Source organism: Ochotona princeps, chromosome 26 (assembly GCF_030435755.1).
Source record: "Ochotona princeps isolate mOchPri1 chromosome 26, mOchPri1.hap1, whole genome shotgun sequence".
Classification (NCBI taxonomy): Eukaryota; Metazoa; Chordata; class Mammalia; order Lagomorpha; family Ochotonidae; genus Ochotona; species Ochotona princeps.
In genome coordinates this window covers 24,200,814-24,217,047 of record NC_080857.1, presented here as the reverse complement: position 1 = coordinate 24,217,047, position 16,234 = coordinate 24,200,814, and the positions used below count along the sequence as shown (strand labels likewise).

At 40.2% G+C, this 16,234-nt stretch overlaps 1 protein-coding gene across 4 annotated transcripts in view; it reads left to right on the top strand.

Annotated features, from left to right (window-relative positions):
• The window catches only part of GPHN (gephyrin), a 352,857-nt gene extending 340,160 nt beyond the window's left edge, over window positions 1-12,697 (top strand). For all 4 annotated transcript variants that reach the window (XM_004584467.3, XM_058655546.1, XM_058655544.1 and 1 more), the window contains 4 exons: window positions 1,898-1,962; window positions 6,186-6,289; window positions 10,232-10,328; window positions 11,687-12,697. In XM_004584467.3, coding sequence (XP_004584524.1) covers window positions 1,898-1,962; window positions 6,186-6,289; window positions 10,232-10,328; window positions 11,687-11,820 — 400 coding nt within the window. In that variant the 3' untranslated portion in view covers window positions 11,821-12,697. The remainder of the gene's footprint in view (window positions 1-1,897; window positions 1,963-6,185; window positions 6,290-10,231; window positions 10,329-11,686) is intronic.
• Window positions 12,698-16,234: the final 3,537 nt, after the last annotated feature.

Here is a 16,234-nt window from a genome sequence, read left to right as displayed (position 1 = left end):
ACATCCTGTTTTTATGAATCGACTACAGTGAACAAAGCTGTCAGCAAGAATGTGTATCCTAGAACTCATTTTTTTATTACAGTAACAGTTATCGCCAAATAATCTACTTACACTCAGTATAACAATTCAATCTCATTTTTATAAAACAAACCAAAAAACAATCAGGAAGTAAGCAAAACAGGTCTCAGAGCAGCCAAAATACATGCCACTGCTTCACAGCACAGCCCTACAGAGCCATAAAATCACAACACTGTTGCAAATCTTTCTTCCTCCACTTAGTAGCTGGGTGTGTTAACAAAATTGCTTGATCTTTCTGATTCTTGGTTTCCTCGTTTATAAAATGGAATGGTAAGCTTCCTTTCACGGTATTGTGCTGAAGTTTAAGTGAAATCATGAATCTAAAATGCACAGCTGTTACTCTTAAAATACTTATTTGGGGGACCAGCTTTGTGGTGCAACAGGTTGAGCCTCTGCCTGTAACACCGGAATCTCCTCTCAGAGTGCCAGTCGGGCCCTGGCTGCCTCACTTTTCATCCTAGCTCCCTGCTAGACAGCACCTTGGAATGCAACGGAAGATAGCCCAAGTGCTGGGACCGCAGCCAGCCATGCAGGACACCTCGATTGAGTTCTTGGCTCTTGCCTTCAGCCTTGATAGAGACACTGCAGCCCCTTGGGGAGGGAGCCAGAGGATGGAAGATACCCTTCTGTCTGTCCCTCTGTCGCTCTGCCTTTCAAATAAATTACTAATATGAAATAGTCATTTCCATTGTTGCTAGTACTATCTCTGTTCTACCAGCTTGAGGGTTACTCTCTGGTTCCCATGCCTAAACCAGCACTCAGGGTTGATACGATGGCAAGCTGGCCTTACAAGGGAGTCACAGGAAAAAGGATGCAGAAAACAAAACAAACAAACAAACAAACAAACAAACAGAAGAAAGACAGCAGTGTGGGACATGGTTTGTAGTGAGAACAACCCACAGTGCCCTGGTGACCTGACATGGCCGCACTGTAGCAGGCTCTGGTGCATCAATACTGATGACAGCCATGTTAAAAAAAAAAAAAGAGTCAGTCTCACTATATTATTGCAAAGGGAAATGAAGGAGTGATCTATTTTTGAAAGATTAACCTGCAGAAATAGCAAAGGCAAAAACAATTTGGATGCTTAAAGGAATAACTTTCCATCCATACGGACACTTCAGTATTCTGTAAGGATTCCTCACCAACTAAGTTTCATTAATACAAGAGTTTTAACAAAATCCTGCATTAAGGGAAAATGGCGGGGTGGGGGTGGTAAAGTCACTGTTCTCCAATGTCCACTCCCTCCCTGCTACTCACCCTTCCCCCAAAATGAAAATTTCATCAGAATCATGAGGGAATTTTAATTTGGTAATTTTTAAAGTACTGTTGCTTTAGTTTGATTCTAATCGGGGTACTGAATTTACTTGGCTGTTTCAAAAAGCCCCATTGATTTGAGGGAACTTCTTATGTGCATTGTTGAGTAGTTTTAAAAGGATAAATACTTATCCTGAACCATAAGTAGATCTATATTAGGAGATAGTCTTATGACAATAAAATGATTGTAAATCTGTAAGAAAAATAGTATAGATTGTGAACTGTATGGATGGGAAGACTAGGGAAGGCTAGGGTCTAGGCTACACTTCTGTAATACTGACGAGAAGGAAAACTAAAAGCTACACAAAACCAAGAAATATGATTACTTGGAAAGGAAGATGTTAAAACATATTTAAGAGCTCCTGAGGTACTTCAGGGTCTGGTGGCTTCCAGGTGGGTGAACAAAGAAGCGTTTCTGTGTCACGTACCAGGAGGACCGCAGACTGACTGCTCACACCCCGTCACTTCAGTAGTCACTCACGCTTTTCTCCTTTGTATTCTCTAGCCTGCCAACAACATTTGCAACTTTGGATATTGATGGTGTAAGAAAAATTATCTTTGCACTACCAGGTAAGAATCATTGAAGTTGCTTTGGAAAAAAGTGATGAAAGAAAGGCTTTTGAACTTCTCATATTACCATGCCCCCGTCAGCTCACTCGACACGGAATCTGAAAGACATGGACTCAGTTCCCAACCGGTCCACATCACCATCACTCACACACACACACATGCAGTCACACACACACGCACACAGTCACATGCACACACACGCATACAGTCACACACACACAGTCACACGCACACATTAACAGTCACGCATGCACAGTCACACACACGCACACACAGTCACGCATAGTTACAATCACACATGCATACAGTCACACACATTAACAGTCACATGCATGCGCGCACACACACACACACACACACACACACAGCCATGTGAACAGCAACCCACATGTTCAGAATATAAGACAAGCAAAGCAGTTCAGTTTACAAAGATTTTCAGTCAGATTTTACAAGCATTTAAAATCATTGCGACTTGACTTTAAAGCAATTTCCAACTGTTATGTATCTACTTGTTTGTTTTTAACTTTTTAAATTATCATTGATAATTCAGCCCTATTATCTATTGTTTGTTATGAGTTCCTTCAGAAAATAACTGATTTGTTCCTTTCAGTCATAAACATACAGTTTTGGACTACTTACTTGATTTTATATTAAGTAAATCTCAGAGCTGAAATATGGAGAATCAGGCAACAAAATTTTAAACTTATATTTTATGATTTTTTTAATATCTTATTTTTTATCTGAAAGGCAGATTTACAAAAAGGAGACACAAGGACTTTCCATCTGCCGGCTCACTCCCCAGATGACCACACAGCTGGAGCTGAGCCGATCTGGAAGCTAGCAGTCCGAGCTGCTTGTGGGTCTCCCGTGTGGGTGCAGGCCCCAAGGCCTTGAGCCGTCCTCCACGGCCCTCCTAGGCCAGAAACATGGAGCTGGACCAGAAGTGCAGCAGTTGGGACTAGAACTTGCACCCATATGAAATGCTCACACTGCAGAGAGGATTCCTGTTGAGCCACCATCCAGTCCCAGAAATTTAAAACAATAAAAGCAATTTGAAGCCCTGGTCTATAAGCATATTAAGAGATTACATTTTTATCCTATAGGAATTTTTAAAATTTTTGTTTATTTATTTTCATTGTATTTAAAAGGCATAAAAACAAAGGCAGAGCTCTTCCATTTTCTGGTTACCTCCCCAAGCACCTACAACAGCTTCAGGGCTGAGCCAGGCCGAAGCCGGAATCTAGACACTCCCTCTGGTCTCTCACATGGGTGGCAGGAACTCTGCTCCTTGAGCCATCACCGGCTGCCTCCCAGGGTGTGCGTTAGCAGGAAGCTGGAATCAGAGCGTAATGGGCACTTGAACCAGGCACACGGTATGGCATACAAGCATCCCACACAGCTGTAACCACTGTGCCAAATGTCTGCCTCTCATTGAAAACTATGAGAGAAGACATGTAAGTAGAATAATCCTCAAAATGTACATTTAGCATGAAACTCCTTAGGATCTTTAATATTTCCTAGAATACTTTGAACACCCTCATCCTAAGAAATTTACTGGGCCTGGTGCGGTAGCCTAGTGGCTAAAGTCCTTGCCTTGCACACACAGGGATCCATATAGATGCTGATTCTAATCCCAACGGCCCCACTTCCCATCCAGCTCCCTGCTTGAGGCCTGGGAAAGCAGTCGAGGATGGCCCAAAGCCTTGGGACTCTGCACCCATGTGGGAAACCCAGAAGAAGTTCCTCCTGGCTTCAGATCAGCTCAGCTCCGGCCACTGCAGCTACTTGGGGAGTGAATCATCAGATGGAAGATCTTCCTCTCTGTCTCTCCTCCTCTCTGTATATCTGACTTTCCAATAAATATAATAAATAAGTCTTGAAAAAAAAAAAGAATGCTGCATGCCCTAGCGTCAGTCCACTGAGAAGAGAGCCGACGCTGTCTACAGAAGTTAGGGCTTCAACTACAGCCTATCAGACAGAGTGTAACAGGGAATATTTTGATGGGAACCCATTTCACTGTTGCTGATGAAGTGTTGTTGATCTACTTAAGTTAAAATCTGTTTTCAAATTGCTGCTGACCTTTAAGACTTTCTCTGATTTGGCCTGAATGAACCAATAGAGGGCAGCACATATTCAGATTGTCGAACCAACCAAGTGGTGGACTCTACAAGGATTTTCGTTGTCCTGGGAGCGATGCATTTAAAATTGTCACTAAGAATATCTGGGCAAATGGAGACTCTAAGGTAGATTGTGTCAACCAGTGGATTCTAGAGAGATTTAATCATGCTTGAAGTGGCAAGATTGGCAGTAATTCAGAACTGCTAAACTGTCAAAACTTCATGAGCAGGACCCTTAGAGCATGCCCCACATTGGGGACCCTGGGGTGGTGTCGGATGACTGTCCTCCGTCCCTGGGTGCTTGGGAAACAACGGTGGTGGTTTCAACAACGGAAACCAGTTACGCTAGTGCTTAGCACACCAACGTTTATATCCCAGTGCCGGTTCGAGTCAGGCAGCAGGTAATGGCTCAGTTGCCTGAGTTCCTGCCAGCCATGTGAGAGAGCAGAATGAAGTTCCTGCCCTTGACTTTTGGCTTCAGCCTGGCCCAGCCCTTGCTGTTAGGGCCACTCGGAGAGTGAACCAGGCGTGGAAGAGCTCATTTCGTCTCTGTCTGATCCTATGCCCTTCAAGTAAGCAAATCAGAGAGAGAGAGAGAAAAAACCAAAAGCAAAAATGTATTTTATCACAATTTAAAAGACTGAGCAGGACCTGGCGCAATAGCGTAGTGGTTAAGGCCCTTGCCTTGCACACACCAGGGTCCCATATGGGCGCCGGTTCTGATCCCAACAGTCCCACTTCCCATCCAGCTTGTGGCCTGGGAAAGCAGTTAAGGATGGCCCAAAGCCTTGGGACCCTGCACCCACATGGGAGACCCGGAAGAAGCTCCTGGCTTTGGATTGGCTCAGCTCCAGCCGTTGCAGTCGCTTGGGGAGTGAACTATCAGACGGAATATCTTCCTCTCTGTATATCCGCCTTTCCAATAAAAACTGTGACACATAATACAATGTAATTAATGAATAAAAAAAAAAAGACAAAAAAAATGAGGCATCATCAAGCATAAAAATAAATAAATAAATAAATAAATAAATAAATAAATAAATAAATCTTAAAAAAAGAGAGAGAGAGACTGAGCATGCTGACAGGATTAGTCTCTGGTGAGCATTCTCTTACAGCCACATCCAGCAGTGTGCTCCCACGGCCTGCCTCCTTGCCTGCGCACCCCGCTGACTATTTTAGGGTCACCAGTCCTTATTGGATTACGGCCAATTCTTTTTTTTTTTTTTAAGATTTACTTATTTTTATTGGGAAGTCAGATATACAGAGTGGAAGATCTTCCGCCCACTGATTCACTCTCTAAGTGGCTTCAATGGCTGGAGCTGTGTCAGTCTGAAGCCAGGCACCTGGAGCCTCTTTCCAGGTCTCCCACGTGGGTCCAGGGTCCCAAGGCCTTGGGCCGTCCTCGACTACTTTCCCAGACCACAAACAGGGAGCTGGATGGGAAGTGGGGCCACCGGGATTAGAACCTGCACTCATTTGGGACCCTGGCACATACAAGGTGAGGTTTTAGCTTCTTGGCCTCTGTACCAGGCCCTAGGACCAACTCTTATGATTGCATTTAACCTTAAGGCCCTGTTTCCAGATACATTGGGACTTAGAACATCACCTCTGAATTGGGAGGGTTGATGTGGAGTCAAAGTTCAGGCTGTAATAGTTATTCATCTTCAAGACTTCACATCTTGATCATTTTGTTCTGTTTTTAATTTACAATATTTTCTGGGTAGATATTAAATACATTTCCTATGCATATCTGGATTTTCCAAAATTTGAGTAACACTACTGTAGTGATTTCATTTTCAAATGCATTGAAAATAGCATTTAAAAATATGAAACTTACACATTATTGACTCTCAGGGAAGCAGAAATAATGTTAAGCAGCTCTGGGTATCAGGAATGTCTTTTACGGGAGGGAACAAATGTTTACGTCCTCCGAGGCATTTGGTTGCCTACACCTGTATATGGTACCCTGTTGGGAACAGGGTGACTCAGAAAAGGAAAGCCACTGGCTGGCTCATTACACTCCGAGATACGTGGAGATACAGACAGGCAGAGCTATCTGACAAATTTGTATGTGCTATACAATAAATAATTCTGGTTGACTTTCAGGGAATCCTGTATCAGCCGTGGTCACCTGCAATCTCTTTGTTGTGCCTGCCCTGAGAAAGATGCAGGGCATCTTGGATCCTCGGCCAACAATCATCAAAGCCAGGGTAATGTGATCTAAAGCTCAGAAACCAACAGTGATGCTTGATTTAAAAAAACAATGTGATTTCCTAACTTACCAAAACAAACACCAGCATGTTTATATCTGTTCTTATGGAAGCTGTATTTATATTCTCCCTTTCCTGATTGAAAGTGGAGGAGATGGGGTCACTTCTGTTTTCCTCCTAGGACTTCTAAAGTGAAGCATTTTCTCCTGCAAAAGGCCATGTAGGAGTTCAGAAAGCAAAAGCTGAAACAAAATGGTCAGAACAGCTGTCACCACCTGACGTAAGACCTGAATAGAACAGGTTTTTCCCGTGTTCTCTCATGGGAAAAGAACAGCAATTAACCTGGTCAGCTTTTTGTGACCTAATGGTAAATTTCAAACAATTCAGAAAGAAACAACCCAAGAACTTGAGAATCTGGTTGTTAAGTAGAAAGGATAGCCATGCTGTTTAGAAAAAGACTACAAGGCTGAGAAATACACCTGTGATTAAAGTCACTTGGCAGTCCCCTTCTCCACAAACACTAACCGTGATTGTACTTAACTACTACTCAACTAGTTACATTATACACTTTCTGCACTACTAATGAGCAAGTATCAACTATTACTTCTCAAGAGTTCTTGTATAAATTTTTATATGACACAATTCTATGATAGTCAACAGTGAGAACATAAAGCATAGAACAGGAAATATGAGTAAAATGTTACTCTGAAGAAACATAGGATAATTTTATTTTAAAGCCAGGCTATAGATACTCTGAACATTGACCTTTTGAATCAGGGGTAAAAAATGTCTAACCAGTAGACTGAATAAGCCCACAAAATTATTTATAGCAAGGACTTGAAATTCAGCAAATCTACAGCAGGTGAACTTTAAAGTTGATCATTTTGATGGGTTGCAAATGATGTTATTAAATTTCAAATATCGCTTGACAGAAAGGTTCCCACCCCTGCCTAAATGCTGAGACCTTGTAAACCAAAACATGAAAGTGCCACCTTCTTTTCTTAAATTCACTTACATGCATTGGACCTAAAAAAAACTTATTTGAAATTAAGTGACCAAAAAATGAAAATCATCAATGAACAAAAAGAATTCTGACCAAGTCAGGAGGTCAGATGTGTGAAGCCTGGATTTAGTCACAGCAGTAATGGAAAAGCCTTCACTGCTGTGAGAAAGAGGGCTTTTCTTTGACCCTGCGAAGCTGCTGTGAATCCTTTCATTTCTCATTTGAATTCCTGCAATCTCTGCTTTGAGAGTTTAAAGCAACAACTGTCCATTCTGATGACAGTAAGACGGTGCCAAGTAATCAACCGATGCTTGTTACATTGTTGGTGATGTCCATTCAGCTCGAAGAACCGAGAATTGCTCCAGGAAGCACTCGGCGTTCTTGCACAGCAGTGCCGCTCATCCACGCGCTTGGCTGCTTGCCTCCTGCTTTCCCGCCCTTCATCACCTTACACCTTGTCTGACAAAGCCACACTTCAGATCATAACCGTATTCCTCACTTACACTTAAAATAAATCTTATCATCCCTATTTTCTGACTATACTAAGACGCAGCCTACAGAAACTGTGTGTTACTGTTCCTTGAATAGATGCCACAGTCATTGCCTTCACCAGTGTTTGGAGGAAATAGGTGGATGTTAAAGGCTGGTGTTGGTAACTCATGCTGTTAGATTTTTGCTAAGATTTATTATTTGTTTGTTTATCTAAAATGCAGAGCCACAGAAAGGGAGAGACAGAAATAGGTCTTCCATCTGCTGGTTCACTCCCCAAATGGCTACAAAAGCCAGAGCTGGGTCAATCCAAAGCCAGGAGCCAGGAGTTCTGTCTGGGTCTGCCACAAGGGCTCAGGGGCCCAAGCACTTGATGTGTCCTCTGCTGCTTTCCCAGAAACCTGAGCAGGAAGCTGGATTGGAAACGGAGCTGCTGGGACTCAGCCAGCACCCACATGGGATGCCAGCATACCACCAAGTCAGCCCACTGCTGGACCTTGACGTCACCATCCTACAGACAGGTCAACACTGCATCATACAGCACAGAAAATGGAGCCCTTTGATATCAAACTATTTAGAAGAGCATCCATCTAAAGCACTTTGCTTACTTCCTTCATCATTTAGGGTTGGAGCTGAAAATACTTAGGATTTCTAGTAATTACAATTCTAGCAACTAATCAATTATAATTAATGAATCAAATTTTCAAGGAGAATCTGTCATGTGTTTGCTCAATTTCCCATTAAAGAACCCTGTTCTGCCCTTGTGTCAACATTTTTTCTCTAGAAATGTAACTGAGGTAATCTGTTTAATATTAACAGTTCACCTCAAGGAGTAATTTAGAGATGGAAAAATGGAAAATGAACCAGCAGATGAAAGATCTTTGTCTCTCCTCTCTCTCTCTCCCTCTCTCTCTTTCTCCCTCCTTCCTCCTCCCCTTCTCCTCTTCCTCTTTCTCTCTCACCTTCTCCTTCTCCCTTTTCTCTCTTTAACTCTTCATTTCAAATAAATAATAAATCTCAGAAACAGAAAACGGAGGTGGAACAGGAAAATACCATTACTTTCCATGATAGTATGTCGGACCTGTATGTTGTAACTCCACCGTTCTGTTCTTACTTGTCCATCTTCTCTGCTCTTGAACATTACTGTTCCTTCATACATTAACAATGTGTTGAGTGCTTTCTGACTGATGTCAAAAACAGTGAATGACAAAGCATTTCTACAAATATTTATATTGTTTAGAAATTGCTAAGGTCTTTGCAACTGTAGAAATATTGTTTATTGTGATAAGATCAAAAATTGATCATTAAAGATATTATTGGGTAGCTTTTATATGAGAATGTTATGGCCTGTAAATTTTAGGAAAAAAAAGATATTTAACATGATCAAACTATCTATAACTTGGAGAAATATAGATTATTTTAACTTGTTTTTAAGAAATGAGAAGTACAGTTAGATTTTAAAAGGTTTGGAAGCAGGTATTTGAAATTAATTCATGCTATTGCATACAAGGATTTTATAACCCTTATGATAGATGATATACTTGGGCAGACAATTTACACGATGCCCAAGGCATTCCCTTGTGGACTGATGAAGACCGAGCCATGAAGACCTTTTGTACCACCTATCAGTAAAGCTGGCAGTAGACCTAGGTGTCCCATTCTCATTCCATTACTGTTGCTGGAAAAAAGCTTTATGCTCAATCACTAGCAAATACAGTATGCATGTGGGTACACTTAATACTGGAAAGCATACATACTCACATTGAAAGGAAGATTTTTGTCCTCAGATTACCACAAAGTCATTTAAAAATAACAGCAAGTTATCCAGCCAGTGGACAAGGACTATTAATAAACTCAGTATCAATTAAGTTGGTATAATTCAGTCAATCAAGCATACAAAGATTGTATTTAAGGAGAAAAACACATCCTGTGGCTAAATCAAAATAATATAACTTTAAGTCGAGGTTACTTTTTTTGGTCTGAATGAGATTTGATATCAGTATTAGTCACTAGGGGAATATTCAAAAGAAAAGGAGAACTCAACACTTTATGTTGAAGATGGACATACGAATGGGTAGCTGGATAAGACCACATGGTAGGTCCTAAACATTTACTTGATGGGAAGAAATGTATGTATGGATGGATGAGGAATGAATGTGGAATTTATTTACATCTCCTTTATTTTCACTGTCAAGATTACTTCAATTCTTTCCAATTTATAAATGTCCATCTTCTTTACCCATAACAGTAGGCGTGTTTTAATGTACCTTTTCCCCTCTGTGACTGCCATGAAGCTGATCACCAAAAGTTAAGGTGGCAGTGATATAAAGAACAGAGTTCCAGTGAGGTTTTTCACGTCCGCTGTATTCTCTGTGCAGTCCTCACCACCCTGCAGTCTTGCAGAATGACTGGGTGACCATGTTTGTTTTCTTTTCCTCTTTATTTTGTAGTTATCATGTGATGTAAAACTGGATCCTCGTCCAGAATACCACCGGTGTATACTTACTTGGCATCACCAAGAACCACTGCCTTGGGCACAAAGCACAGGTGGGTCACGCACATCTGCAGGCTCCCAATGCATCCATCCTATCAAAAGCAATTTACAAGTCATCTTAATTAGTTATAATTAATTTTGTAAGCATCACATATTTTTCTTCTTGAAAGTTAATAAGTTAAATTATTCCAAAACAATACAACATTATAAAGCAAGAGTTAAAAAAAAATATTTACTTGAGCCATGTTTTCTAGATAAATCTTTGAAACAAATCCAGCATTATGATCTGTTTGTTCAACAGGTAAGTTTTGACTATAACCATAGTTGTTGGAAAAGGAAAGAACTTTGGCCATGTTACTCTAAAATGTTAGTTTAAGACTCAGTTTAGGGACCAACGTTGTGTGGTGTTAAGCTGGCATCTGTGATGCCAGCATCCCATTTCAGAGATTCCATTCAAGTTCCAGCTGCTTTGCTTCCAGCCCAACTACCTGCTAATGTGCCTGGGAAAGCAACAACAACAACAAAAAAAAGGCCCCATTTTCTGAATCCCTGCCAGACATGTGGGAGACCAGGATGAGATCTCTTGGCTCCTTGGCTTTGACTGGCCCAGCCCTATCTGTTGGAGCCACTTAGTGAATCAGCACATGGAAGATCTCCGTGTATGTATGTGTGTGTCACACTGCCTTTCAAATAAATAAAGTATTTCAAAAAATAATAATAAAGTTCAATTTATAATTAACTATTTGTAGCCTCTACCATACCCTGGATATTGCTAAAGTTTAAACAAAATTCAGTCTTCATAATTCAGAGTTCCATAGCTATTACCTTTACACTTTAAACTTTTATTCTCAACTTCTCTAGTCATATTTGCCTACCTTTTATTGCAACTTCTGAAATTGTATCACTCTGTTAGGAAAGGTACTGGCAAGTGCAAGAGAGCAGCCTTCACATCGGCCACTAACTAGGGTGCTGGGCAGATAGCCCAACGCTCTTTATGGTCTTTTGAGAATTAAATACGATAATTATGTAAAGTACCTGGAACCTTGTGCAGCATTTATGATTATCATTATTTAAACATAAAATACATAAAACCTCCTTTTATGGTTACACATAAAACACTTTGACCTGAATTAAAAATTTTGCATAATTTGCATAATGCTTTAAAATACTGTTTATATTCTTTTAAAGAAGAATCTCTAATGTTTGTTTTTTAAAAGTTGTATTGAGAGAGAGGGTAGGATATAGAAGTACCAGTGCCTGCAGAAGGTAACGGGAACTGTGATTGTCTCTCTCTCTCTCTTGAAGACCTGCATTTCTACTCGCCAGTTTTCATTCTGGAAAGGTCCCCAAAGGCTCCTTCCTATGCCGTGTGCTGCTTATTTGCTGTTGTAATAAGAGCATCTCTTTCTAGGTAATCAGATGAGCAGCCGTCTGATGAGCATGCGCAGTGCCAATGGATTGTTGATGCTACCTCCAAAGACAGAGCAGTACGTGGAGCTCCACAAGGGCGAGGTGGTGGACGTCATGGTCATTGGACGGCTATGATGCTCGCCAGCAGGAGAAAGCTTCGATGCATGTCCACATATCATTGACTGTATCCTGTAATATGCAACGGCACAGCTAGTTTTTTTTCTGATTTGGATGAAAGTTGATCTGTATAGTCAACACCTTGAACTATATTTCAAATGAATTTAAATATCTTTTAAACACCTAAAAAATAAATCTTAACAGACAACTCTATTCTGATTATATCAAAGCGAATTTTTTCCTTTCTTGCAAATTGCTTTGTGTGTTCAATGCTAGGTCTGATAGCGATAGCTTTTAGTAGACAGCAGTAGGTGCCTGCAGAACTTGTGTTTTTCTCATCTTTAAAAAACAACTACTTATGCTCTTAAATCAAGGCTGTCTGCTTATTTATACTAGCGTAGGCAACACTTGGATTTCCCTTCTTAGTATGCTTCATAACCGCTTTACAGAGCGCTTCTGCTTGTTCTTTACCATGTATTTCGTGTTTATGTGCACAGTGCCAAAAGAAGAGGGGCCGGGTGCAGGCCCTGCCCTGCCTCAACGTCAGCCCCCTTCGGAACCTCTGGGGACGTTTATCAACCCAGTAGCCTCACGGCACAATACTCGTGGGCAGTAACTTGATACCTTTTATTTGAACAATCAGACTTGGGGGGGGCGGGGGGGGGAAATGCTTCCTTAAGTGCTGACAGCCTTTTTAATCAATACATTTAAAATTGTACAGAACAAAAAAAATAATAAAATCAAAGACTGATCTTGTACAGATATTAGTGTTACCAGCATTCATGTGGAAATCAAGAGCAAAGACAAAATAATGTTGAAACAACTCTGTACCATACATTTTCTGTAATGATACTGAAACTTAATGAATAAAAAAATCCTTGATCATTATTAAAAATCTTACTGTGTTGGCCTTGTTATTAAAAGAGAGAGAGAAGAAGAAGACAGGGACTGTCGTGTTCTAGCAACTTAAACTGCTGCTTGTAATTCTGGGAGGGCCGCCCCTGCTCCGTGCTCTGACCCAGCTTCCTGCTGATGCGCCTGGGAACTTGCTCCCCACCCCCATGTGGGAGACTCAATCAGTATCTAGGCTGCTGGCTTCAGCCTGACCAGCCCTGGCCGTGGTAGTCGTTTGGGGAGTGAAGCAGCGGATGGAAGATCTCTCTCTTCCCCCCATCATGATCTCTGTCTCTTCCTCTCTCTCTCTGAGATTCTGCCTTTCAAATTGTAAGTGAATAAATCTTTAGGGAAAGACTGTCATTCCATGCTGAGGGTCAATCTAGATAAAAATAATAGCTAAGATGACCTACCAAAGGTAACTGGTGTAAAAAAAATATAAGTGTAGTGTCATGCAATACAGTCCCAAACTATAATGTTTGGGGAAAATAGCACTGTGATTTGTAGCATTATCACTATATTGTAAATACAGACTAGAAAGCAAGAGATCCTGTGGTTAGTCTGCTTTTTCTGGTCATAGGCAGAGAATAGCAGTAAGAAAATTTAGAAGATATTGATGAGAAAGAAAAAATAGCAATTCTTGAGGCCTGGTGTGATAGCTTAGTGGCTAAAAGTCCTCACCTTGCACATGCCAGGATATTATATGGGCACCAGTTCTAATCCCGGTGGCCCCACTTCCCATCCAGCTCCCTGATTGTGGCCTGGGAAAGCAGTCGAGGATGACCCAAAGCCTTGGGACCCTGCACCTACATGGGAGACCCGGAAGAGGCTCCTGGCTTCGGATTGGCACAGCTCTAGCCATTGCGGCCACTTGGGGAGTGAGTCATCGGACAGAAGATCTTCCTCTCTGCCTCTCCTTGCCTCCTCTTTGTATATCTGACTTCCCAATAAAAACAAATATTTTAAATTCTGACATGGAACTCTTTATTCTAAAGATTCTTATTTTTTAGATGCCATATAAGTAAATTTTTTTTTACATTTTATTATTATTATTATCATTTTATGATACAGTAACATGGGCGCCTGGTATTTCCCTTATCTCAGCTCCAGTCCCCTCCCCCAGTTCCTCTATATCATTATTAAAGTATAGTTCTTCATACACAGTCATATGTCCATCATTGCGGGCATGGACAATGGCAGAGAGTCCAGCATCCTACTGTCAAGATACAGTAAACAGTTTCATTTTAAGTCCATCTTTGGAAGTAGAAATGCATGCTACATTGTCTCCTCACATCTGGATATGTTAGTCTCCACTTCACAGCTACTGTACCTCCCCTCAAATGAAAAGTCATAATACAAAATCAACAATAGAAAGAAAAATAGAAATTTACAATGCCATGAAGTTAAATAACATGTTACTAAATATGACAGTCTCCATTATACAGCTACTATACATCCCCTTAAATGAAAAGCCACAAAGCAAAATCAACTTCAGGAAGAAAAAAGAAATTAACAACACCATGAAGTTAAATAACATGCTACTAAATGACTAACGTGTAGCTGAAGAAATGAAAATCAAGAACCTTCTTGCAGAAAATGATGCTACTCTATGATCTATGAGTCATTGAAGAATTTAATCAGAAGAAAGTGTTTTGAAGAGATGAAATTAACACAAAACATCAAAACCCATGTGATATAGTTTCCACTGATTTTTGTTGATGAAATGTGTCTCTTCTAGACAATAGAAGGTTTTTGTTTTTTAATCCAACCTACTAATCTATGATGTTTGATTGAGTTTAAGCCATTTACATTCAGGGTTAATATGTATGGGTGGTACTTTGGTCCTGTCCTTTTAGGAATGGGTTGTTCATTGGTTTAATCTTCTGTTGTCATTTTACTGGGATGTTCTTCACATTTGGCTTTGGTTTTGTTGGGTGCTATTCCTCTTCTCTGTCAAGAGAACATCTTTATGTATCATTTGTAGGGCAGGTTTGGAAGAGGCAAATTCTTTCAACTTTTCTTTGCTGTGGAAGAATTTTATTTCATTTTCAAAGACAAAAGAAAGCTTTGCTGGATATGTTATCCTGGGCCGACAATTTTTTTCTTTTAGAATTTAGAATATGTCACTCCGTTCTCTTCTTGCCTGTAGGGTTTCCTGTGAGATATCCTATGAGTTAAATTGGCATTCCTTTATATGTCAATTGATTTTTTTTCACGTGCACATTTCAAGATCTTTTCCTTATGTTCAGTTGCAGACAGCTTGATGACCATGTGTTATAGCGAAGATCGCTTTTGATCAGGCCTGTTGGGAGTTCTGTGCCCCTCCTGGATTTTGTTTACCAATTCTTTCTCCAGATTAGGGAAATTTTCCTTTATTATTTCATTAAATACATTTGCAAACTCAGCTTCTCTTTATGCACCTTCTGGGACTCCCATAACTCTTATATTTGGCCTCTTAAAAGTGTCTTTCAATTCTTGAATACTTTTTTGGCCTGATCCAGCTCTGCTTCCAGCTTTTTGTTTACTTCTGCCTGGTGACAGGAAATATCGTCCAATTCTGAGATTCTTTCTTCTGCTTGCTTCATTCTATTTTGGGGTCTCTCCACTGTACTTTTACTTTGCTCTACTGTGTTCTTAATTTCTTAAAAGACTATGGAATGAGTTTCCAGGTTCCCATTTAAAGCTGTGCAAAAGCTGTGCAGTTCCTTTTTAAACAGATTTTGGGGGGCTGTGTGTTTCAAACCATATCACACAATGGAAAATAGAAAATGAAGTTTATCAAGTACATTTTATAAAATGATGTTGTATGGATTCTTTGGATGGATTTCATTTTTAAAATTATTTACTAACCAACAAAACTTTGTAGATCAACTCATTACCAGCTCAGCCTTCATGAAACATCAATAAGGTAAGTAATTACCATTCAAGTTGCAGAAAATGTTGTTTCATCCAAGTACAAAATTCAAATAAATGGTATATCATTGCTCCAATGATGATGGATCTTAATATGTTGCATTCTGATATATTTGTAAGTTTTATTGTGCTTTTTTCTTTATGAGGGCTACATTGTTACAGAATTACTAACTTGGGCTAGAACTGAAAAGTTAAAGCCTTGCTCAATTCTGCCCATTTGCAGTTAGCTCTATTTCTCCTATAGAGAGTTGTAAAAATTCAGTTTATTTAAAAAGCACTTTTTTTATTAAATTTATTCATTAATTACATTGTGTTGTAATTACATAGAATCTGGGATTCTCCCCCCATGGTGGGTTCCTCCACCCCGCTGCATAACCATAGTTCAAGTTTAGTTGAAATTCCCTCCCTGCAAGTATTTGCCAAGCATAGAGTCCAACATCCCATAGTCCAGACAAATCCAACTACTTATTGGGAAGACCCTCTCTGGTCTGAGGGCAGAGACAGCAGAGTATCATCCCGGTCAAATAAAAGCACTAATATACCACAACAATTAATACTGCAACAATTAACATCGTTATGGAATTAATTGACATGGTATTGAGCAGTCAACATGTTAAAAATAAAT